At 46.2% G+C, this 24186-nt stretch overlaps 1 protein-coding gene across 3 annotated transcripts in view; it reads left to right on the top strand.

The window, feature by feature from the left end:
- Window positions 1-24186, top strand: part of SCMH1 (Scm polycomb group protein homolog 1) — a 434218-nt gene that overhangs the window by 70754 nt on the left and 339278 nt on the right. For all 3 annotated transcript variants that reach the window (XM_077295619.1, XM_077295618.1, XM_077295617.1), the window contains exon 2: window positions 4226-4522. In XM_077295619.1, coding sequence (XP_077151734.1) covers window positions 4498-4522 — 25 coding nt within the window. In that variant the 5' untranslated portion in view covers window positions 4226-4497. The remainder of the gene's footprint in view (window positions 1-4225; window positions 4523-24186) is intronic.

Genomic DNA, 24186 nt, shown 5'->3' with positions numbered 1-24186 from the left:
AAACCCACAAAAATTCCTGAACATGTGCACATAGCCTTAAAGTTGTGTCAGCTACTTCATTGTCTACACAATAATATAAGTCTGCATGCTATAATACCCTAATAAAATACATTTTCCATCTTTCCTTGGGTATATCCACTTCTCTAACTCAGGTGTGATTGCTGTTTGAATTACTGGGTCTAGTTTTTCAAGATTGTATTGTAATTAGCATGGAAAAACAGCTTATTAAAACATAATTTTTACTTAAAAAAAATAAATGTCATTATAACATCCAAAATGTGTCTAAAGTCATACATGAAAGGCACACCATATTCAGTAGGATCTAATGAGAAAACTTACCACCGATCAAAATGGATGCTGCATATATTGTATATAAATTGTCAAAAACATTACAGCCTTCAATCACAAATGGAAAAGCACAGCAAAATGAAGAAAGTGCCAGTGCATCTAATATATAATTGCCTAGAATACTACTTCCTGCAATTTGTGCCAACTTCCGTGGCTTTGTCCGGAGCTAATGTCCGGAGCTAATGTCCGGAGATAAGTGATGTCACCAGTGTCCTACACCCAGGCAGAGCACAGTGGCCCCAGGCAGAGCACAGGGGCCCCAGGCAGAACATGGGGCCCCAGGCAGAGCACAGGGGCCCCAGGCAGCATATGGGGCCCCAGGCAGAGCACAGGGGCCCCAGGCAGCATATGGGGCCCCAGGCAGAGCACAGTGGCCCCAGGCAGAGCACACACCAAATCGGAGGCCGAGGGGCCCCGCCAACCAAATCGGAGGCCGAGGAGCCCCGCCCACCAAATCGAAGGCCGAGCGGCCCCGCCCACCAAAGCGGAGGCCGAGGGGCCCGGCCCCGCCCACCAAAGCGGAGGCCGAGGGGCCCCGACCACCACATCGGAGGCCGAGGGGCCCCGCCCACCAAATCGGAGGCCGAGGGTCCCCGCCCACCAAATCGGAGGCCGAGGGTCCCCGCCCACCAAATCGGAGGCCGAGGGTCCCCGCCCACCAAATCGGAGGCCGAGGGTCCCCGCCCACCAAATCGGAGGCCGAGGGTCCCCGCCCACCAAATCGGAGGCCGAGGGTCCCCGCCCACCAAATTGGAGGCCGAGGGGCCCCACCAACCAAATCGGAGGCCGAGGGGCCCCGCCCACGAAATCGAAGGTTGAGGGGCCCCGCCCACGAAAGCGGAGGCCGATGGTCCCCGCACACCAAATCGGAGGCAGAGGGACCCCGCCCACCAAATCGGAGGCCGAGGGGCCCCGCCCACCAAAGCGGAGGCCGAGGGTCCCCGACCACCAAATCGGAGGCCGAGGGTCCCCGACCACCAAATCGGAGGCCGAGAGTCCCCGCCCACCAAATCGGAGGCCGAGGGTCCCCGCCCACCAAATCGGAGGCCGAGGGTCCCAGCCCACCAAATCGGAGGCCGAGGGTCCCCGCCCACCAAATCGGAGGCCGAGAGTCCCCGCCCACCAAATCGGAGGCCGAGAGTCCCCGCCCACCAAATCGGAGGCCGAGAGTCCCCGCCCACCAAATCGGAGGCCGAGGGGCCCCGCCAACCAAATCGGAGGCCGAGGGGCCCCGCCAACCAAATCGGAGACCGAGGAGCCCCGCCCACCAAATCGAAGGCCGAGCGGCCCCGCCCACCAAAGCGGAGGCCGAGGGGCCCGGCCCCGCCCACCAAAGCGGAGGCCGAGGGGCCCCGCCCACCACATCGGAGGCCGAGGGGCCCCGCCCACCACATCGGACGCCGAGGGTCCCCGCCCACCAAATCGGAGGCCGAGGGTTCCCGCCCACCAAATCGGAGGCCGAGGGTCCCCGCCCACCAAATCGGAGGCCGAGGGTCCCCGCCCACCAAATCGGAGGCCGAGGGTCCCCGCCCACCAAATCGGAGGCCGAGGGTCCCCGCCCACCAAATCGGAGGATAAGGGGCCCCGCCCACCAAATCGGAGGCCGAGGGGCCCCGCCAACCAAATCGGAGGCCGAGGAGCCCCGCCCACCAAATCGAAGGCCGAGCGGCCCCGCCCACCAAAGCGGAGGCAGAGGGACCCCGCCCACCAAATCGGAGGCCGTGGGGCCCCGCCAACCAAAGCGGAGGCCGAGGGTCCCCGCCCACCAAATCGGAAACAGAGGGACCCCGCCCACCAAATCGGAGGCCGAGGGGCCCCGCCCACCAAAGCGGAGGCCGAGGGTCCCCGCCCACCAAAGCGGAGGCCGAGGGTCCCCGCCCACCAAATCGGAGGTCGAGGGTCCCCGCCCACCAAATCGGAGGCCGAGGGGCCCCACCAACCAAATCGGAGGCCGAGGAGCCCCGCCCACCAAAAGTAAGTGCGGCCCCAAAAGTAAGTGCGCCCCCGGGTGCAAAAGTAAGTGCGCCCCCGGGTGCAAAAGTAAGTGCGCCCCCGGGTGCAAAAGTAAGCGCGCCCCCGGCCCCGGGTGCAAAAGTAAGCGCGCCCCCCAGTCCCGTGTGTGAAAAGTGCTGCTGTAAAGCTGGTAGCGCTGTTCAAGCACCATGTATTTCCTTCAGGAAATGCCCATCTAATATATAATTGCCTAGAATACTACTTCCTGCAATTTGTGCCAACTTCCGTGGCTTTGTCCGGAGCTAATGTCCGGAGCTAATGTCCTTAGCTAATGTCCGGAGCTAATGTCCAGAGATAAGTGACGTCACCAGTGTCCTACACCCAGGCAGAGTACAGGGGCCCCAGGCAGCATATGGGGCCCCAGGCAGAGCACAGTGGCCCCAGGCAGAGCACAGGGGCCCCAGGCAGAGCACAGTGGTCCCAGGCAGAGCACAGGGGCCCCAGGCAGCATATGGGGCCCCAGGCAGAGCACAGCGATATTTTGGACCACTGTGCGGTGTTTCAGACCCCCTGTGTGATGTCTGGGGCCCTGTTCTTAAGTATATTAAAGATTAAAGTAACGTATATTAAAGTATATTATAGATCAAATTTGACACGTTTATGAGCACCATTGAGTGATATGCTCAAGAATGACATAATTTTTCAACATTTTATGGTTTCAAACTGTAAACACTCAGTTTTTTTTACTTCAACCAGAAAACCTTAACGGTTCATAAAAAACTTGACTGTTCAGGATATGATAAAAGTCATAGTATTCTGAATCTTTAACTTATAAAGATACCTTTACATGGGGTGATTATTGGTTCCAGAGAGGCTTTCGGCCGATAATCGTACACATGGCTGGTGACAGGACAATACAATATAAACGTTCAAAGGTAAACACTGATAACATTAAAATCTAATATATAATTGCCTAGAATACTACTTCCGGCAATTTGTGCCAACTTCCGTGGCTTTGTCCGGAGATAATGTCCGGAGATAAGTGACGTCACCAGCGTCCTACACCCGCTCAGGGTGGACAAAGATATATGCCTTCGTGGTGCGCGGCACTTTTCTGATTGGTTGCCGCCTGCCGCGAGCGACCAATCAGAAATGTGCCGTACTGTCAAGAATTGTCAAGAGCTGGTGAGTGCAGCCATTTTTTGTTCTTTCTTACTATTATTTATTAATTGTATTATTCTTACATTTGAATAAATAAAGTATATATGGATTCTAGACTCCCGATTCTTTAGAATCGGGCTGCCATCTAGTTAAAACATATTTGTATATAGGGCCCTTGTTAGGGCTGGAGCAACTACGAGGGGCACAACAGCGTTGGTAATAAGGAAGGTTGGATCCATCCGTCCCTGGAGTTCCACAATTTTTATGCACTGGTACTTTCTTCATTTTGGCGTTTGCCCGTGTGATTTAAGTGTTTTTGACAATTTATGTACAATATATGCTGCATCCATTGTGGTTGGTGGTACAGTTTCTCATTAAATCCTATTGAATTTGTTTTGCCTTTCATGTGGGAGTTTAAACACATTTTGGATGTTATATTGATGATATGTGTTAAAATCTAAATTACTGGTGGCCAATTGACTCATTATATTTCATTGTATTATTAAAGTATAAGTTATGTTTCAATAAGGTGTTTTTCCACTTCTCTAACTCCTTTAACTGTGACCTACATGTGATCAGCCAGTTAAATGCCACTTTCGAGGTCACTGGGTAGGAAGGAGTCATATGAAACAGGCTCATAAGTAGCATATTACACGTAAACTACATTATTTGTGAAAAGAAATGTAAATGTCAATTCCCATATAATGTCAAGTCATGGTTTTGTGCAATGTATTTATATTTAACATCCTCCTCTTACTTGTAGAGTGGATCCGTACCCCTGTGCTTTCTCCATCCTATGTTTGTACACTGCACAGTTCACTGCCCCGGAGGTCTACATTGCCTGCCTGCTGTGCCGTTGGTGAAACTTAGGAACTCCATGGAAATGTAACACTGGAGCCCTTTTCTTGTCTTCCTCCAACTTTGGTCGATTGAAGCTCGGTACTTATCAGTCTGTGGAGTCTCCACCACAACAGTGTGACTCCGGCCTGAATAATTGTAGCACTGTCTCTACAGTATTGCTTTGCTCCTGGAGTCATGAGGAAACCAGGCCATCTCAGGGGTAAGTATCTCCAATAAATGATGTCTTGTGTTTATACGATGCTCAGTGTATATATTCTAACAATTGTATTCATACTCTTCACATACTAACTACCACCACAAATAATAGTATACAGTTACAGCAGTCTAAATTCTGTGACTAAGATAAAAAATGGACATGCTTCTGTTTTGTTTTATTTTTTTTAGAATACTCAGGGCCCAATTCATTAAGACTGTGTTTTTTTTTTTGCACCATAGTCTTCATGAACGGGACCATTGGACTAAGGTGAGTCCAATTCATAAGAATATGTACACCACTTAAAGGGAACCTGTCACCAGGTTTGGCCGATACGAGTTACGGCCACTGCCCTACAGGGCTTATATACAGCACTCTATAATGCTGTAGATAAGCCCCCGATCCAACCTGCAAGAGAAGAAAAATAACTTCTTATACTCTCGCCTGGGGGGGGGGGGGGGGGGGGGCGGTCCGATCTGATGGGTGTCGCAGGTCCGGCGTCTCTCATCTTCTTGTGATGCCGTCCTCCTGCTTGCTTCATGTGGATGACGTGTCCCTACGCAGAGCAAAGTACTGCAGTGCGCAGGCGCTGGGAAAGGTCAGAGAGGCCCAGCGCATGCGCACTGCAGGAATTTGCTCTGCCCTCAACAGGGCAGATATGTATGCCTGTGCAGGAGCGCGATTCCAGGGAGCGATGAAGCAAGCAGGAGGGCGGCATCGCAAGATGGGAGGCACCGGACCAGGACCTGCGACACCCATCAGACCGGACCTCCCCAGGTGAGTATAATAAGTTATTTTTCTTCTTTTGGAGGTCGGATTGGGGGCTTATCTATAGCATTATAAAAAGGCCGTAACTTGTATTTGCCAAACCTGGTGACAGGTTCCATTTAAAGAGAATCTGTTAGTAACATATAATCTCCCAAAAACATATACATGGGCATGCAGGTCTTTGAAAGTAAATCCATTGTCACCTCTCTATCCTCTTTCTGCTGATACAGTTCCAAGTAATTAGCATGTAATGCATATGCAAATGAGGTGTTCAGTGCTCTGGGTGTGACAGAGCACTTCCGGAGCCTTTGCCTCCTGTGGATTTTTCCCCACCAAGTACCAGCCTCTATAATTTGATTGATGGCTCCTGTCTGTGTAACATCAAGTGCCAGGTAAGGAAATCAGACCGTGAGCAATCAATCAAGTTAAAGAGGCTTGTGCTGGTGGGTGGGTAAACGGCCTCTGGAGGCAGTGACTTGCTGAGTGCTCTGTCACACCCAGAGCAAGTATTGGCGGACATGCACATACATCAAGGTATAGTTGAACCCTGTCTGCTGTTATCTACTCAATAGAGTTCTTCCACAAACAGCGCCACACCTGGTTATGGGTTGTGTCACGTATTGCAGCTCAGTTCTATTGAAGTGAATGGGGCTGAGCTGCAATCCCACACCCAAACTGTGGACCAATATTCACTATTTCTGGCAGGAAGCAGCCATGATTTTTTTTTTCATGTAGAAACCCTATAATTGGAGGTGATTTACATGTATTAGGGCATTGCATGAACAGCATGGTGCCCGGCTGTTTACCCTATACTGTGAGACAAAGTTAAAAATAGAAATTAAAAAAGTAGAAACGTGTCATTTTTTTTTTTTCATTTTACTGACATATATAGTACAGGACTTTACACACGTTATCATCACTTTCTCCATAGGGAATTTAGATTGTGAACCCCTATCAGTATGTCTTTAAAGTGAGGGATGAAACCCAGGCAAACAGGGAGAACATACAAACTCCTTGCCGATATTGTCCTTGGTGGGATTTGAACCCAGGGCCCCGACGCTGCAAATCAACAGGAATAACCACTGAGCCAACATGCTGGCTATCACTATGTCTTTGAAATTTGGAAGGAAACTAGAATACCAGGAGGAATCCTTCAGGAGGAGAGCATACAAACTCCTTGCAGATGTTGTCCTTGGTGGGATTTAAACCCCTTGGACCCCAGAGCTGACCACTGAGCCAAATATATTAGCAATATCTTTTTACTGCTAGAGTATGGTGAATAAAACGCGTCAAATACTCCACCAATAAGCTTCAACTTGATTTGAATGTGAAAACACTCCTATAGTGCCAATTTTTGGGATGTTTTTATTTGGAAAGAAAAAGGTCCAAGTTTGACCATTAAAAGAATTAGAACAGAAAAAAACACTACATTCACAAAAACTGTGTGGAAAAACTTTGTTAACAGGAGAAAAAACAGAGGATGGATTTTCATGCTTTTTTTTGGGCAGGGGAGAGGGTTGTGCCTCAGTTTTTAATAACCAGTTTCACCTTGTTTTTTTTTTATAAGTACCGTATATACTCGAGTATAAGCCCCTCTCGGCTTATACTTGAGTCATACCCAGGGGTCGGCAGGAGAGGGGGGGAGCAGCAGCTGTGTAATAATACTCACCTGCTCCTGGCACGGTCCCGGCATGTCCCTGGTTCTCCCGGCACCGGCAGCTTCTTCCTGTATTGAGCGGTCACATGGTACCGCTCATTACAGTAATGAATATGGACCCGACTTCACTCCCATATGGGTGGAGCCGCATATTCATTACTGTAATGAGCGGTACCATGTGACCGCTCAATACAGGAAGAAGCTGCCAGCACCGGAGAACTGGGGACACCGCACCAGGAGCAGGTGAGTATAACGCAGTGCGCGATATTCACCTGCTCCCCGTTCCACCACCGGCCACCGCTGCATCTTCCCCGTCCTCTGCAGTGAGGCTCAGGTCAGAGGGAGCGGTGACGCGATTAGTGTGTGCGAAGGTCTCTGCAGAGGACGGGGAAGACACAGCGGTGCTCATCGGTGGAACGGGGGACAGGTGATTATAGAAAGTGGCGGGGGCCTGAGAGGTGAGTATGTGATTTTTTTTTTTTTTTGGTAAATCGCAGCAACAGCATATGGGGCAAATGTCTGTATGGAGCATCTTATGGGGCCATGTGCTGCATTATATGGGGCAAATATCTGTATGGGGACTATGTGCAGCATTATATAGGGCAAATATCTGTATGGGCCATGTGCAGCATTATATGGGGCAAATATCTGTATGGAGCATTATATGGGGCAAATATCTGCATGGGGCCATGTGCAGCATTATATGGGGCAAATATCTGTATGGAGCATCTTATGGGGCCATAATCAGCATTTGCGGAGCATTTTATGGGGCAAATGTGTCTATGGAGCATCTTATGGGGCCATAATCAGCATTTGTGGAGCATTATATGGGGCAAATGTCTGTATGGAGCATCTTTTGGGGCCATAATCAACATTTGTGCAGCATTATATGGAGCATATTTTAATATGGAGCATCTTATGGGGCCCATCATAGACTTTATGGAGCATTATATGGGGCGTATTTTGTATGGAGCATCTTATGGGGCCCATCTTGAACTGTATGGAGCATCTTATGGGGCCCATCATGAACTGTGTGGAGCATTATATGGGGCTCCTGATTCAATATGTATATTCAAAAACACTTAAACTACTGATGTCTCAATTAATTTAACTTTTATTGGTATCTATTTTTATTTTTGAAATTTACCAGTAACTGCTGCACTTTCCACCCTAGGCTTATACTCGAGTCATTAAGTTTTCCCACTTTTTTGTGGCAAAATTAGGGGGGTCGGCTTATACTCGGGTCGGCTTACACTTTGGTCGGCTTATACTCGAGTTTATACAGTAAATTTTTTCAAAATTTTACTTGATTTAAAAAAAACAGGCAGTAGCACACAGAAGCAACATGATGGCATCAGTATGCTACAAGCCCATTGACCTATTTGCTGACCGGTGGTCCCCAAAAACTGGCAGGTAAACTTGCTCATAGAACTTGTACCCATTGTAGTCTATCAGCAGGAAAAGGATGGAACATTTACTTGAAAAATTGACACCTTAATGGCAGGGCTGTGGAGTCTGAGTCGTGGAGTCGGAGTTAGTTCCTACAAGTCACCATCAACCCTCTATCGAGTCGTGCAATATGACTTAGGATAAAAGCCAAATCAGTATCTCAATTCGCAGACACGGTGTTTCGGACTGTTGGCCCTCGTCAGTGCGAAGCATGCGAACTGATGTGGCTGGGTGAGAGGCTCTGGACTGGGGTCTAAGGGGTATCGTTTCTCCTTATGGAGAGTGACATACCATCTCTGGCTTGTCAAGGTAAGGACTCGTTAGAGGGTTGATGGTGACTTGTAGGATCGCTACTTCCAACAGGTGGCGCTATAGAGTTAAGTCCTCTTTTTCTCAGAAGAGGCAATTTGCATATTTAAATTCCCAGAGGAGCATTGTACGGCAAATAAGCCTCCTTACCTTGACAAGCCAGAGATGGTATGTCACTCTCCATAAGGAGAAACGATACCCCTTAGATCCCAGTCCAGAGCCTCTCACCTAGCCAAATCAGTTCTCATGCTTCGCACTGACGAGGGCCAACAGCCCGAAACACCGTGTCTGCGAATTGAGATACTGATTTGGCTTTTATCCTAAGTCATATTGCACGACTCGTTAGAGGGTTGATGGTGACTTGTAGGATCGCTACTTCCAACAGGTGGCGCTATAGAGTTAAGTCCTCTTTTTCTCAGAAGAGGCAATTTGCATAGTCTGCAAGAAGGACATGCTGCTGCACTGATTGGCTTAAGATTGGTGAGAAAATTGGCTACTGTTGCCAGAACCCCTAAAGTTGACTCAATTTTGAAGAGACGTGCTGGAAAAGGGGCAATTATTGATCAAGCCACACGATGGGGCAGTACTTACTTAATGATTCAGCGCTTGGCTGAACTGAAAACCTTTCTTGTAGACATGGCTAACCCTCAACTGACGCTAAATGAAAGTCAGTAGAATCAGGTGACTGAGCTGGAAAAATTGCTAGAGCACCCATTAACAGTGACTAAAAAATTACATTAGAGGACTTAACTCCAGGTATTTTCTTAAAGGAGTGGAAGAACCTGATGTTTCGCCTGTCCCAAAGAGGAGGGTTAATTGCAAGTGGCATTGCTACATCAATGAAACGGAGAGAGGAGCTACTATTATTATTATTATTATTATTATTATTTATTGTTATAGCGCCATTTATTCCATGGCGCTTTACATGTGAGGAGGGGTATGCATAATAAAAACAAGTACAATATTCTTAAACAATACAAGTCATAACTGGTACAGGAGGAGAGAAGAGGACCCTACCCGCGAAGGCTCACAATCTACAAGGGATGGGTGAGAATACAGTAGGTGAGGATAGAGCTGGTCATGCAGCGGTTTGGTTGATCGGTGGTTACTGCAGGTTGTAGGCTATTACAAAATAACATTCTTTTGGCAGCTGTTTATGTAGACCCAATGCATCGGATTCTTCTAGATGACCAACAGCTAACTAAAGGAAAAGAAGCTCTGTTTGAAATAGCAGTAAGGATGAAAGGGTTGCAGAACAGTCAGGAGGAACAAGTAGTATTTGGTCGTCCTGCCACATCTTCACCATCAATTGATGAAGAATTTAATTTAGAAAAATATTTGGATGACAAGGACCGTGCAAAGCGTTCCCGCATAGAAGAAGAGTCATCCCCATCAAAGAACACAGCCAGTACATTTCAGCAGAATTTTTCATGTGCACTAAAAGAAATTGAGAAATTTGACCGTTCATCAAAAATTACAGTGCAACAAGCGATTCCTCTGTATCCTGACATTGTCAGAGATGTTGCCCGAGTGGTTACTGCTTTGCCACCAACCCAAGTTAGTGTAGAGAGGTTGTTCTCTGCTCTCAAAATAATTAGATCAGATTTGAGGGCATCCATGAAGGAGGATCTGACAGAGGCAATACTTTTTCTGAGGACATATTTATAGATTTCTTCTTATTAACTGCATAACAGTGTTTATTGCATATTTACTTACAAGAGTTTAGAAAAGTTTATAAAAGTTATTTGCTATATTCTAATTGTATTCTAATAAATATAGTTTTTGCTCTAAGTGGTCTGATTACTTATATGATGGTGAGAAACTGAATAAGCATGATGTTAATATTTTACAACAAATAAATAAATTTATTGTTACGAATTGGCCATTTATGAAGGAGCCGGAGTCGGAGTCGGAACCTGATAAAATCCAGGAGTCTTAGTCGCAACTATGGCTTACCGACTCCACAGCCCTGCTTAATGGGGCCTTGAGGTCTGTTGGCTGTGATTTCTCATGACCTTAGGAAACTCCAGAATCTCAGCTTCCAATATTAATAGATACAGTTATATGAAAAGGTTTGGGCACCCCTATTAATCTTAAGCTTAATGTTTTATAAAAATTGTTTTTTTTGCAACAGCTATTTCAGTTTCATATATCTAATAACTGTTGGACACAGTAATGTTTCTGCCTTGAAATGAGGTTTATTGTACTAACAGAAAATGTGCAATCTGCATTCAATCAAAATTTGACAGGTGCATAAGTATGGGCACCCTTATCATTTTGTTGTTTTAAATACTCCTACCTACTTTTTACTGACTTACTAAAGAACTTTTTTTGGTTTTGTAACCTCATTGAGCTTTGAACTTCATAGCCAGGTGTATGCAATCATGAGAAAAGCTACTTAAAGTGGCCACTTGCAAGTTGTTCTCCTGTTTGAATCTCCTCTGAAGAGTGGCACCATGGGCTCCTCAAAACAACTGTCAAATGATCTGAAAACAAAGATTATTCAACATAGTTGTTCAGGGGAAGGATACAAAAAGCTAAGAGATTTAACCTGTCAATTTCCACTGTGAGGAACATAGTAAGGAAATTGAAGAACACAGGTACAGTTCTTGTTAAGGTCAGAAGTAGCAGGCCAAGAAAAACATCAAAAAGGCAGAGAAGAAGAATGGTGAGATCAGTCAAGGACAATCCTCAGACCACCTCCAGAGAGCTGCAGCATCAACTTGCTGCAGATGGTGTCACTGTGCATCGGTCAACTATGCAACGCACTTTGCACAAGGAGAAGCTGTATGGGAGAGTGATGAGAAAGAAGCCGTTTCTGCAAGCACGCCACAAACAGAGTCGGCTGAGGTATGCAAAAGCACATTTGGAGAAGCCAATTTCTTTTTGGAAGAAGGTCCTGTGGACTGATAAAACCAAGAGTGAGTTGTTTGGTCATACAAAAAGGCGTTATGCATGGCGGCAAAAATACACAGCATTCCAAGAAAAACACATGCTACCCACAGTAAAATTTGGTGGAGGTTCCATCATGCTTTGGGGCTGTGTGGCCAATGCCGGCACCGGGAATCTTGTTAAAGTTGAGGGACGCATGGATTCCTCTCAGTATCAGCAGATTCTTGACAATAATGTTCATGAATCAGTGACAAAGTTGAAGTTACGCAGGGGATGGATCTTTCAGCAAGACAATGATCCAAAACACCGCTCCAAATCTACTCAGGCATTCATGCAGAGGAACAATTACACTGTTCTGGAATGGCCATCCCAGTCCCCAGACCTGAATATCATTGATCATCTACGTGATCATTTGAAGAGGGTTGTCCATGCTCGGCTACCATCAATCTTAACTGAACTGGAATTGTTTTGTAAAGTGGATTGGTCAAAAATACCTTAATCCAGGAACTTGTTAAAAGCTACAGGAAGCGACTAGAGGCTTTTATTTTTGCAAAAGGAGGATCTACTAAATATTAATGTCACTTTTCTGGTGGCGTGCCCATACTTATGCACCTGTCAAATTTTGTTTGAATGCAGATTGCACATTTTCTGTTAGCACAATAAACCTCATTTCAAGGCAGAAACATTACTGTGTCCAACAGTTATTAGATATATGAAACTGAAATAGCTGTTGCAAAAAAAACAATTTTTATAAAACATTAAGATTAACCCCTTCCCGACATGTGACGGTATAGTACGTCACATGTCGGGACCCCCGCTTTGATGTGCGCTCCGGCGGTGAGCGCACATCAAAGTCGCGACATGTCAGCTGTTTTTTACAGCTGACATGTGCGCGCAATAGCGGCGGGTGAAATCGCGATCACCCGCCGCTATTAACTAGTTAAATGCCGCTGTCAAACTCAGACAGCGGCATTTAACTACCGCATCCGGCCGTGCGGCCGGATATGAGCGCATCGCCGACCCCCGTCACATGATCGGGGGTCGGCGATGTGTCAGGAAGGTAACCATAGAGGTCCTTGAGACCTCTATGGTTACTGATTGCCGGTGGCTGTGAGCGCCCCCCTGTGGTCGGCGCTCACAGCACACCTGCAAATCTGCTGTGTAGCAGCGATCTTATGATCACTGCTGCATAGCAGAGCCGATCGGGTTGTGCCTGCTTCTAGCCTCCCATGGAGGCTATAGAAGCATGGCAAAAGTAAAAAAAAAAAGTTTTTAAAAATGTGAAAAAAATAAAAAAAATATAAAAGTTTAAATCACCCCCCTTTCGCCCCAATCAAAATAAATCAATAAAAAAAACCCCCAACCTACACATATTTGGTATCGCCGCGTTCAGAATCGCCCGATCTATCAATAAAAAAAAAGCATTAACCTGATCGCTAAATGGCGTAATGAGAAAAAAATTCGAAACGCCAGATTTACATTTTTTTGGTCGCCACGACATTGCATTAAAATGCAATAACGGGCGATCAAAAGAACGTATCTACACCAAAATGCTATCATTAAAAACGCCAGCTCGGCACGCAAAAAATAAGCCCTCACCTGACCCCAGATCACGAAAAATGGAGACGCTACGAGTATCGGAAAATGGCGCAATTTTGTTTTGTTTTGTTTTTTGCAAAGTTTGGAATTTTTTTTCACCACTTAGGTGAAAAATAACCTAGTCATGTTAGGTGTCTATAAACTCGTAGTGACCTGGAGAATCATAATGGCAGGTCAGTTTTAGCATTTAGTGAACCTAGCAAAATAGGCAAGCAAAAAACAAGTGTGGGATTGCACTTTTTTTGCAATTTCACTGCACTTGGAATTTTTTTCCCGTTTTCTAGTACACGACATGCTAAAACCAATGATGTCGTTCAAAAGTACAACTCGTCCCGCAAAAAATAAGCCCTCACATGGCCAAATTGACGGAAAAATAAAAAAGTTATGGCTCTGGGAAGGAGGGTAGCGAAAAACGAAAATGGAAAAACGGAAAAAGCTCCGGGGGTGAAGGGGTTAAGAGGGGTGCCCAAACTTTTTCATTTAACTGTAAAATGAATTTTTCTGATCTCCAGTGCGCTCATGGGAATTTCTTATTTCTCCTGCGGCTCTGTTATATACTGTATATACTCGAGTATAAGCCGACCCGAGTATAAGCCGACCCCCCTAATTTTGCCACAAAAAACTGGGAAAACTTATTGACTCGAGTATAAGCCTAGGGGGGAAAATGCAGCAGCTACCGGTAAATGTCAAAAGTAATAATAGATACCAATAAAAGTAAAATTAATTGAGACATCAGTAGGTTAAGTGTCTTTGAATATCCATATTGAATCAGGAGCCCCATATAATGCTCCATACTGTTCATTATGACCCCATAAGATGTTCCATATTAAAATATGCCCCATATAATCCTGCATAAAGGTTAATAAAGGCCCCATAACAGGGCCGGCGTCAGCACCTGGCGCACCCGGGCAAGTGCCGGGGCCCTGACAAGACAGGGGGGCCCACTCACGCAGTCATAGATCCATCTGGCCGCTTTAACCCTTTCTACCCTTTTAATTTGCGCTGCCTGGCACAAGCATCTTCTCAGTCAGTGCAGGACCAGGCACATAGGAGTTAAGGACACAGCCAGCGTGACATTGTGGGCGGAGAGTTCTCCTGCTCTGCTGCTCTCCTGGCTGCGTGCAGTGCTGAACTAATCAGGCACAGGCAGATTCCACACTGGAGGAGCTCCTACCGGCACCTGACTGAGTGCCATGTTATATCGCTGTATATTCTGACAGTCTGGGTGACCTGGGGCGGCCATGGGCTGGGCGGCTGCAGCTGATATATATATATATATACACAGTGGGGCAAAAAAGTATTTAGTCAGTCAGCAATAGTGCAAGTTCCACCACTTAAAAAGATGAGAGGCGTCTGTAATTTACATCATAGGTAGACCTCAACTATGGGAGACAAACTGAGACAAAAAAATCCAGAAAATCACATTGTCTGTTTTTTTATCATTTTATTTGCATATTATGGTGGAAAATAAGTATTTGGTCAGAAACAAAATTTCATCCCAATACTTTGTAATATATCCTTTGTTGGCAATGACAGAGGTCAATCGTTTTCTGTAAGTCTTCACAAGGTTGCCACACACTGTTGTTGGTATGTTGGCCCATTCCTCCATGCAGATCTCCTCTAGAGCAGTGATGTTTTTGGCTTTTCGCTTGGCAACACGGACTGTCAACTCCCTCCAAAGGTTGTCTATAGGGTTGAGATCTGGAGACTGGCTAGGCCACTCCAGGACCTTGAAATGCTTCTTACGAAGCCACTCCTTCGTTGCCCTGGCGGTGTGCTTTGGATCATTGTCATGTTGAAAGACCCAGCCACGTTTCATCTTCAATGCCCTTGCTGATGGAAGGAGGTTTGCACTCAAAATCTCACGATACATGGCCCCATTCATTCTTTCATGTACCCGGATCAGTCGTCCTGGCCCCTTTGCAGAGAAACAGCCCCAAAGCATGATGTTTCCACCACCATGCTTTACAGTAGGTATGGTGTTTGATGGATGCAACTCAGTATTCTTTTTCCTCCAAACACGACAAGTTGTGTTTCTACCAAACAGTTCCAGTTTGGTTTCATCAGACCATAGGACATTCTCCCAAAACTCCTCTGGATCATCCAAATGCTCTCTAGCAAACTTCAGACGGGCCCGGACATGTACTGGCTTAAGCAGTGGGACACGTCTGGCACTGCAGGATCTGAGTCCATGGTGGCGTAGTGTGTTACTTATGGTAGGCCTTGTTACATTGGTCCCAGCTCTCTGCAGTTCATTCACTAGGTCCCCCCCGCGTGGTTCTGGGATTTTTGCTCACCGTTCTTGTGATCATTCTGACCCCACGGGGTGGGAGTTTGCGTGGAGCCCCAGTTCGAGGGAGATTATCAGTGGTCTTGAATGTCTTCCATTTTCTAATTATTGCTCCCACTGTTGATTTCTTCACTCCAAGCTGGTTGGCTATTGCAGATTCAGTCTTCCCAGCCTGGTGCAGGGCTACAATTTTGTTTCTGGTGTCCTTTGACAGCTCTTTGGTCTTCACCATAGTGGAGTTTGGAGTCAGACTGTTTGAGGGTGTGCACAGGTGTCTTTTTATACTGATAACAAGTTTAAACAGGTGCCATTACTACAGGTAATGAGTGGAGGAAAGAGGAGACTCTTAAAGAAGAAGTTACAGGTCTGTGAGAGCCAGAAATCTTGATTGTTTGTTTCTGACCAAATACTTATTTTCCACCATAATATGCAAATAAAATGATAAAAAAAACAGACAATGTGATTTTCAGGATTTTTATTTCTCAGTTTGTCTCCCATAGTTGAGGTCTACCTATGATGTAAATTACAGACGCCTCTCATCTTTTTAAGTGGTGGAACTTGCACTATTGCTGAATGACTAAATACTTTTTTGCCCCACTGTATATATATATATATATACTACAGCAGCCGCCCAGCCCAGGCCCCCAGCACAGCCTGTATAGATACAGTGTATATCATATATATATACAGGACAGGTGCTGGGGGCTTGGGCTGGGCGGCTGTTGAAGTATATACACCGCACAGTACCTCTCCCCTGTATATATACACTGCACAGTACCGCTCCTCCTGTATATATACACCGCACAGTACCTCTCCCCTCTATATATACACCGCACAGTACCTCTCCCCTGTATATATACACCGCACAGTACCTCTCCCCTGTATATATACACCGCACAGTACCTCTCCCCTGTATATATACACTGCACAGTACCTCTCCCCTGTATATATACACTGCACAGTACCTCTCCCCTGTATATATACACTGCACAGTACCTCTCCCCTGTATATATACACCGCACAGTACCTCTCCCCTGTATATATACACTGCACAGTACCTCTCCCCTGTATATATACACCGCACAGTACCTCTCCCCTGTATATATACACCGCACAGTACCTCTCCCCTGTATATATACACCGCACAGTACCTCTCCCCTGTATATATACACCGCACAGTACCTCTCCCCTGTATATATACACTGCACAGTACCTCTCCCCTGTATATATACACCGCACAGTACCTCTCCCCTGTATATATACACTGCACAGTACCTCTCCCCTGTATATATACACCGCACAGTACCTCTCCCCTGTATATATACACTGCACAGTACCTCTCCCCTGTATATATACACCGCACAGTACCTCTCCCCTGTATATATACACTGCACAGTACCTCTCCCCTGTATATATACACCGCACAGTACCTCTCCCCTGTATATATACACCGCACAGTACCTCTCCCCTGTATATATAGACTGCACAGTACCTCTCCCCTGTATATATACACCGCACAGAACCTCTCCCCTGTATATATACACTGCACAGTACCACTCCTTCTGTCCTGTATATATACACTATGCAGAATTTACAATAGCTATCACTCATGTAAGAAGTGAAATTTGGCATTGTACTCTACCTATATTTCTCTGCTGTATCTGGGCATCATGAATCGTGGTATGTGTTAAAGGGGGGGGGGGGGGCACTGAGACTCTTTCGCCCAGGGCCCTCAAAAACCTGGAGCCGGCCCTGCCCCATAAGATGCTCCATGGACACATTTGCCCAATATAATGCTGCACAAATGCTGATTGTGGCATCATAAGATGCTCTATAAAGATATTTGCCCCATATAGTGCTGCACAAACATTATGGCCCCATATAGTGCTGCAGAAACGTTATGGCCCCATATAGTGCTGCAGAAACATTATGGCCCCATATAGTGCTGCAGAAACATTATGGCCCCATATAGTGCTGCAGGAATGTTATGGCCCCATATAGTGCTGCAGGAACGTTATGGCCCCATATAGTGCTGCAGGAATGTTATGGCCCCATATAGTGCTGCAGGAATGTTATGGCCCCATATAGTGCCGCAGGAATGTTATGGCCCCATATAGTGCTGCAGGAATGTTATGGCCCCCATATAGTGCTGCAGGAATGTTATGGCCCCATATAGTGCCGCAGGAATGTTATGGCCCCATATAGTGCTGCAGGAATGTTATGGCCCCCATATAGTGCTGCAGGAATGTTATGGCCCCATATAGTGCTGCAGGAATGTAATGGCCCCATATAGTGCTGCAGGAATGTTATGGCCCCATATAGTGCAGCAGGAATGTTATGGCCCCATATAGTGCCGCAGGAATGTTATGGCCCCATATAGTGCCGCAGGAATGTTATGGCCCCATATAGTGCCGCAGGAATGTTATGGCCCCCATATAGTGCCGCAGGAATGTTATGGCCCCATATAGTGCTGCAGGAATGTTATGGCCCCATATAGTGCCGCAGGAATGTTATGGCCCTTATAGTGCTGCAGGAATGTTATGGCCCCATATAGTGCTCCAGGAATGTTATGGCCCCATATAGTGCTGCAGGAATGTTATGGCCCCATATAGTGCTGCAGGAATGTTATGGCCCCATATAGTGCTGCAGGAATGTTATGGCCCCATATAGTGCTGCAGGAATGTTATGGCCCCATATAGTGCTGCAGGAATGTTATGGCCCCATATAGTGCTGCAGGAACGTTATGGCCCCATATAGTGCTGCAGAAACGTTATGGCCCCATATAGTGCTGCAGGAATGTTATGGCCCCATATAGTGCTGCAGGAATGTTATGGCCCCATATAGTGCCGCAGGAATGTTATGGCCCCATATAGTGCTGCAGGAACGTTATGGCCCCATAGATGCTCCATACAGAGACTTGCCCCATTTGCTGCAAAAAAAAATAAAAAATCACATACTCACCTCTCCGTCGCTCAGGCCCCCGCACTTTCAATAGTCACCTGCTCATCGTTCCGGGCGCCGATCTGTCTCCAGCACTGACGTTCAGCAGGGGGCGCACACTGACCACGTCACCGCGCCCTCTGACCTCAGCGTCACTGCTGGAGACAGATCGGCGCCCGGAACGAGGAGCAGGTGACTATCGTGCAGCGCTGCGCTCCCCTCCCCGTATACTCACCTGGTCCTGCCGCTGTGTAGATCCCGTTTCCCCGACGCCGCAGCGATTCATCCTGTACTCAGCGGTCACATGGTACCGCTGATTACAGTAATGACTATGCGGCTCCACCCCTATGGGAGGTGGAGCCGAATATTCATTTACTGTAATGAGCGGGACCATGTGACCGCTGAGTACAGGAAGAAACTGAAGCTGCTGCTGCCGGCGCCGGGAAAGACAGGGACCTGTAGGGACCGCTCCTGGACTAGGTGAGTATTTTTAGACAGCCCCCGCTCCCCCCCCCTGCCGACCCCCGGGTATGACTCGAGTATAAGCCGAGAGGGGCAATTTCAGCCCAAAAAAGTGGGCTGAAAATCTCGGCTTATACTCGAGTATATACGGTAATTGTTCTTGTTGTCAGTTGGCATTATTGTCACTAATCTGCATGGAAATTGCTATTTAGTTTCCCAATATTTTCTGTCTTGGGTAAAATATTTCAGCTGAAGTATTCAGGCATTTTGTCTGATCAGGATAGTGTATAGCATTTCCAGGTTTTCAGATAATGAAGGTATGGCCAATTCTAGTCATGGTTGGCATCTCCATACACACATCCAATCTGTGTACACTGAAAGTATCAAGAGCACGAAGAATGCCTGGATTATCACGCTGCAGCGCACTGCATGACATCCACATTAAGTGTTAGGCTATGTGCACACGTATTTGTGAGGGCTGCGGATTTTTTTGCAGCGGATTTGATAAATCTGCAGGGCAAAAGCACTGCATTTTTCCTGCGGATTTATTGCGGATTTACCGCGGTTCTTGTGCGGATTCCACTGCGGTTTTACACCTGCGGTTTTCTATTATGGAGCAGGTGTAAAACCGCTGCGGAATCCGCACAAAGAATTGACATGGGCACAGCGTTTTTGGTTTCCCATAGGTTTACATTGTACTGTAAACTCAACGTACAACGTGTGCTCATAGCCTTAGAAATCGGAATTGATTGTAATTATTTGTACAGTGCCCATGATTGTGAGGGGCACATGGCTGAGAACCGCAGCACCAATGCAGTTGTCAAATTGCCAATTAAACAATTCTTTGATTTTGGGGGGGCCACAGCTGTTTTACCTGCAAAATCCAAACATTGTCTAATGGGCAATTTGTCAACCCCAGTAGAACCTGGCAGCTGTGGTTCCCGGCCACATTGCACTCACATTATGGCTCTACTACAAGAACCATGTCTGGGCCTACCCTTAAAATGATAGAACATTGTAGATTGAGCACCTAACATCTTGTGCATTTCCATTAATAGTTTACACTGATACTTACTACTGATACTAAGACGTGTTTAGAGGTTAATATAATGGGACTCGCCTGTTAGGCTTCATTCAGACGTCCATTTTTCATGTACTAGTACTGTTTTTCACGGATAGAAGGGGTCGGACTTGGTGGTCCTCGGAAAATCACTGAGATGTGTACAAGTGCTGAATCAAAATGTCCACTTTAATTTTATGGGTCCATGAAAAATCACACAGCACTCAGATGCCATCAGTGTGCTGTCCTCATCTGAGAAAAACTGATGAAACTCTGACCAAACGCTGACACTGATGAAACTGTGAACAAAAACACTGATGAAACTGTGAACAAAAATACTGATGAAACTTAGTCCGTTTTTCTAAAAAAAATGGATGTTTTACCAAGCCCTCCTTCATGGACTTTAGGTTTTTCATTCAGTCCTAATGCCACACGCCCCTAGCCATGCAGTCTGCCCTTCCAAACCTTTGTGAAAGAATGGCTCGTTCTAGAGAGCTCACTGAATTTGTGTGCCGAACTGTAATCAGATGCCACTGTTGTAACAAGTCTGTCCGAGAAATTTATTTTCTCAATAAACTGTGAGTGGAATTATTGATAAGTGGAGGTCCAACAAGGAAAGGTGAAATAGCTCGGCACCATCAATTGAACATGGGTGGGGTCCTGAATGTTGTGTTTTCCCTATATAATCAAAACCCAAAAAGGAGCAGACAACATAAAGTTCAGTGAGAAAGAAAAGCGGCGGTCACCAGATAAAATAGTTTCTGTATTTAAGTTTTTTTTAAAACATGTAGGCAGGGAGGAGGAGAGCAGCTGCGGTTAGTCACACGATGGCCATTTCATGCATGACAACTCTTGTACAGGTCTCGTGCGTGAAATGGCTGTTGCCTTACTAGCCACATCCGCACCTGCCTCTCCCTGCCTGTATGACTTAAAGGACAAAATAAAGAACGTATTTTATTCGGTGAGGGCCGCTTTTTTTTTTCTCACTGACCTTGATAAGTAGAAGTGTTTATGAACCACAGCAACTGTGAAGCGGCAGACCACGTACAGTGTGACGCCCGGGAGACCGAGGTACCCAGCACCAGATCAATGAGGTCCGTCTCTTGAGGGGGATCTCACTAGTGGCTTGACCCGGTGCTGTGGCCTCAGGCGATGCACAATGTAAGGGATATCATGAAGGAACAGACACTTACTTGATCAGCAGCAGGTCCTCTCAGCTGTGATGACCCCGATCCTGGATCGATGGCTATTGTCCAAATGAAAGACTGAGGCGCTGAAACGTTTAACCAGTTTACTTCAACAAAAAGGGATTTGCAACCAATACTGTCACCGGAATCTGTTTAAGAACTCTGAATTACTTTGACCCTGTCAGGATTTCCACCTCTTATTATGCGCAGTTTCTGTATGGCCCTGCTGCTGTTTGTGAACTGGCTGCCGACCCAATCTGTCTCTTCTGTGCTCTGGTTCGACGGACAACCCGAGTCCTTTTTTTGTCTGCTTACCCCCTCTGGGAGTACCGCTGAACTCTGTGTCTGTTGCTGCGTCTTACCCTGGTGAAGCTGATATCACCTCACTTCCTTCCGGTTGCTGTATTATATATAATGAATATAGCCACGGATCCGGTATCCGTCTCTGCACCTATTCTGGGTAGAGGTTATTGCTACCCAGTTCTCACAATGTCCTTTTTCTCTATTCCTCTTTTCCTACTATGGGTATCACGGGCCTATAATACGTCATAGGGCTGTTAGGAGTTCAGTTATACGACCTCTCACTTTCAACTTCTCAACCCAACTGCCAGTCCTTTTCTCAGACCAGAATAGATCAAGGGGAGTCTCTGGAGCTCCCCCTTCTGGCCGGAGATGGTAGTACAGTCTTGCTATTTTAATATTTGTATTTGGTGTCAATAACTATTTTTGTGGCAAATACCCCTAGGGGCGCCACATTCCCCCTTAGTTAAGAACAGTACTCCGGGACTGTGGGATGATAACATTTTGAAATAACAATTGATATGTACAGAGTCTTAAAAATGAAAAGTTACAAGAACCACTCAAAGAAACAAAAAAAAATGGAATTCTGTAAAAAGTCACTTCAAATAGCGTCCATTAATACAGTTCTATCCTTGAAGGTACTAGGAAGCAAAGTTCACAAAGCAGTCTTTCCGGAACTTTGATTTAGTGTTTCCGGGCTGATAAAAAGTTCAAGAATATGCAAAAAGTTCATACAGGTAAGTCTCTGTAGGTACTGGGCTTAAACGTTACAGAACGATAACAATGACTATAGTCTTATAGTTGGTAATCCGCATACCTGGCCGGTAATTGACCCTGGGTACTACGCTGGGATCTACGTAATAGCGGTGTCTCTTTATGTGATGTACTTCTGTCTGCTGCGGATATAGTATCTGCCCTCTCTGCTAAAGATAATTCCACCACTAAGGGGTTGGCAAGTCCACCGTGAATGGGATCACTCTGATCAGGAATCTGTTCTTCCTGACCTGGAACCTCTTGTAGTACGGGGTCAACCTCTTCCTGTCTTGGGACTTCTAATATTGGATTCGGTGTTGGATAAAAGGCCACCATGGGAACCACTACTGCACCATGGTATGTTAGTAGGGTTTTGGGAAAGTCTCCTATACAGGTGTGATACATTTCCTCCTCTTTTTCCTTTACTGGTTGAACCTGTATAGGTTGAATAACTTCTGATTCTGGCTGGACAACTTCTGGCTCTTTCAACGTTTCCGGACATAATTTAAGATTGTCTCTTGACACTAGTACAGATGTTAAACCTCCGTTTTTGCTAATGAGACACATTTTAGGATTATCCATTCTTGTTGGTAAAACTGTGTAGGGTACGGCTTCCCATTGATTATCCAGTTTATTGGTTCGACGATTCCTCTTGAGTCTTAATGGAGTTGCTAGAGCATTCTGGTTGAAAGTTCGCTCTTGTCTTTCTCTGGTTTGCTGGAGGCTTCTTTCCACACTCTCTTGCACTTGGCGATACTGCTTTTGCCGTACGACATCCCAATTGGAGTCTTGAACTTCTGCGTCTGGTTTCAGAATTCCCATTTCTAGATCGATTGGCAATTGGCCGGGTCTTGCACGCATAAGATAAGCTGGGGTGCAGTTGGTAGAGCTCACCGGGAGATGATTATACAGATCCACCAAGTCAGGCAATTTCTCTGGCCATTGATTCCTTTCCATTTCAGGTAAAGTCTTTAGTAGGTCTGTCACAATAGGGTTCATCTTCTCACATAAGCCGTTTGTTTGCGGATGATAGGCCGTCGTCCGGATCTTTTTGCAACCATACATATTACAGAATTCTCTGAATATCTCTGATTCAAAGGCTGTACCCTGGTCAGTGAGAACCTGTTCCGGATATCCATGGGGTCTACAAAAGTACGTTTGGAACGCTTTGGCTGCTGTTTTTGCAGTCAGATCTTTTACAGGTACTACTACCAAGAAGCGCGAATAATGATCCACGATGGTCAAGGCATAGACGTAACCGGACCGGCTCGGTGTCAACTTCACGTGGTCCATGGCTACCAGTTCAAGTGGTTGTTTGGTGATTATGGGCTGCAGTGGTGCTCTTTGGCTCTTTTGATCGTTCCTTCTGAGGTTGCACGGGCCACAGTTTCTACACCACTGTTCGATTGATTTTCTCATCCCGACCCAATAAAATCTTTCTCTCAGAAGTACTTCTAGCTTTTTCCAACCAAAGTGACCAGCACCATTGTGGTAAGCCTCGAGGACCATCCTCACATCTTGTTTAGGCACGATAATCTGCCAAACCAATTCATGTGTTTTCGGATTGGTGTATCTTCTACAGAGTTTCCCTTGATACAGGAACATTTTGCCTCTCTCTTTCCAGAGTTGATGCGTCTCTTCTGGGGCATCCTCATCGGGATATGCACTTTGCTCAGTCAATAGTTCTTTCACTAGCTTCACAGCCGGATTGCTATCTTGGGTGTCAGCCCATCTATGGTGTGCTAACGGATTAAAATTCACTTCTTGTTGTTTCTGATAGGTATTTGACTGACGATGTTTTACCTTGGGCTGATGAAAGGCTGGTAGTTCAATTTCTTCAAGCTCCCCCGTTTCTTCTTCTACATCTCTCAAGTGTGGCATCCGGGATAGGGCATCGGCATTTCCATTCTTGCGACCTGCTCGATACTTGATCACGAAGTTGTAATTAGATAACCGGGCTATCCATCGCTGTTCTAACGCACCTAATTTAGCCGTGTCTAGGTG

The sequence above is a fragment of the Ranitomeya variabilis genome, chromosome 3 (genome assembly GCF_051348905.1).
Source record: "Ranitomeya variabilis isolate aRanVar5 chromosome 3, aRanVar5.hap1, whole genome shotgun sequence".
NCBI lineage: Eukaryota > Metazoa > Chordata > Amphibia > Anura > Dendrobatidae > Ranitomeya > Ranitomeya variabilis.
Note: the sequence above shows the minus strand (reverse complement) of the source record. Positions and strands in the feature narration are given on the sequence as shown.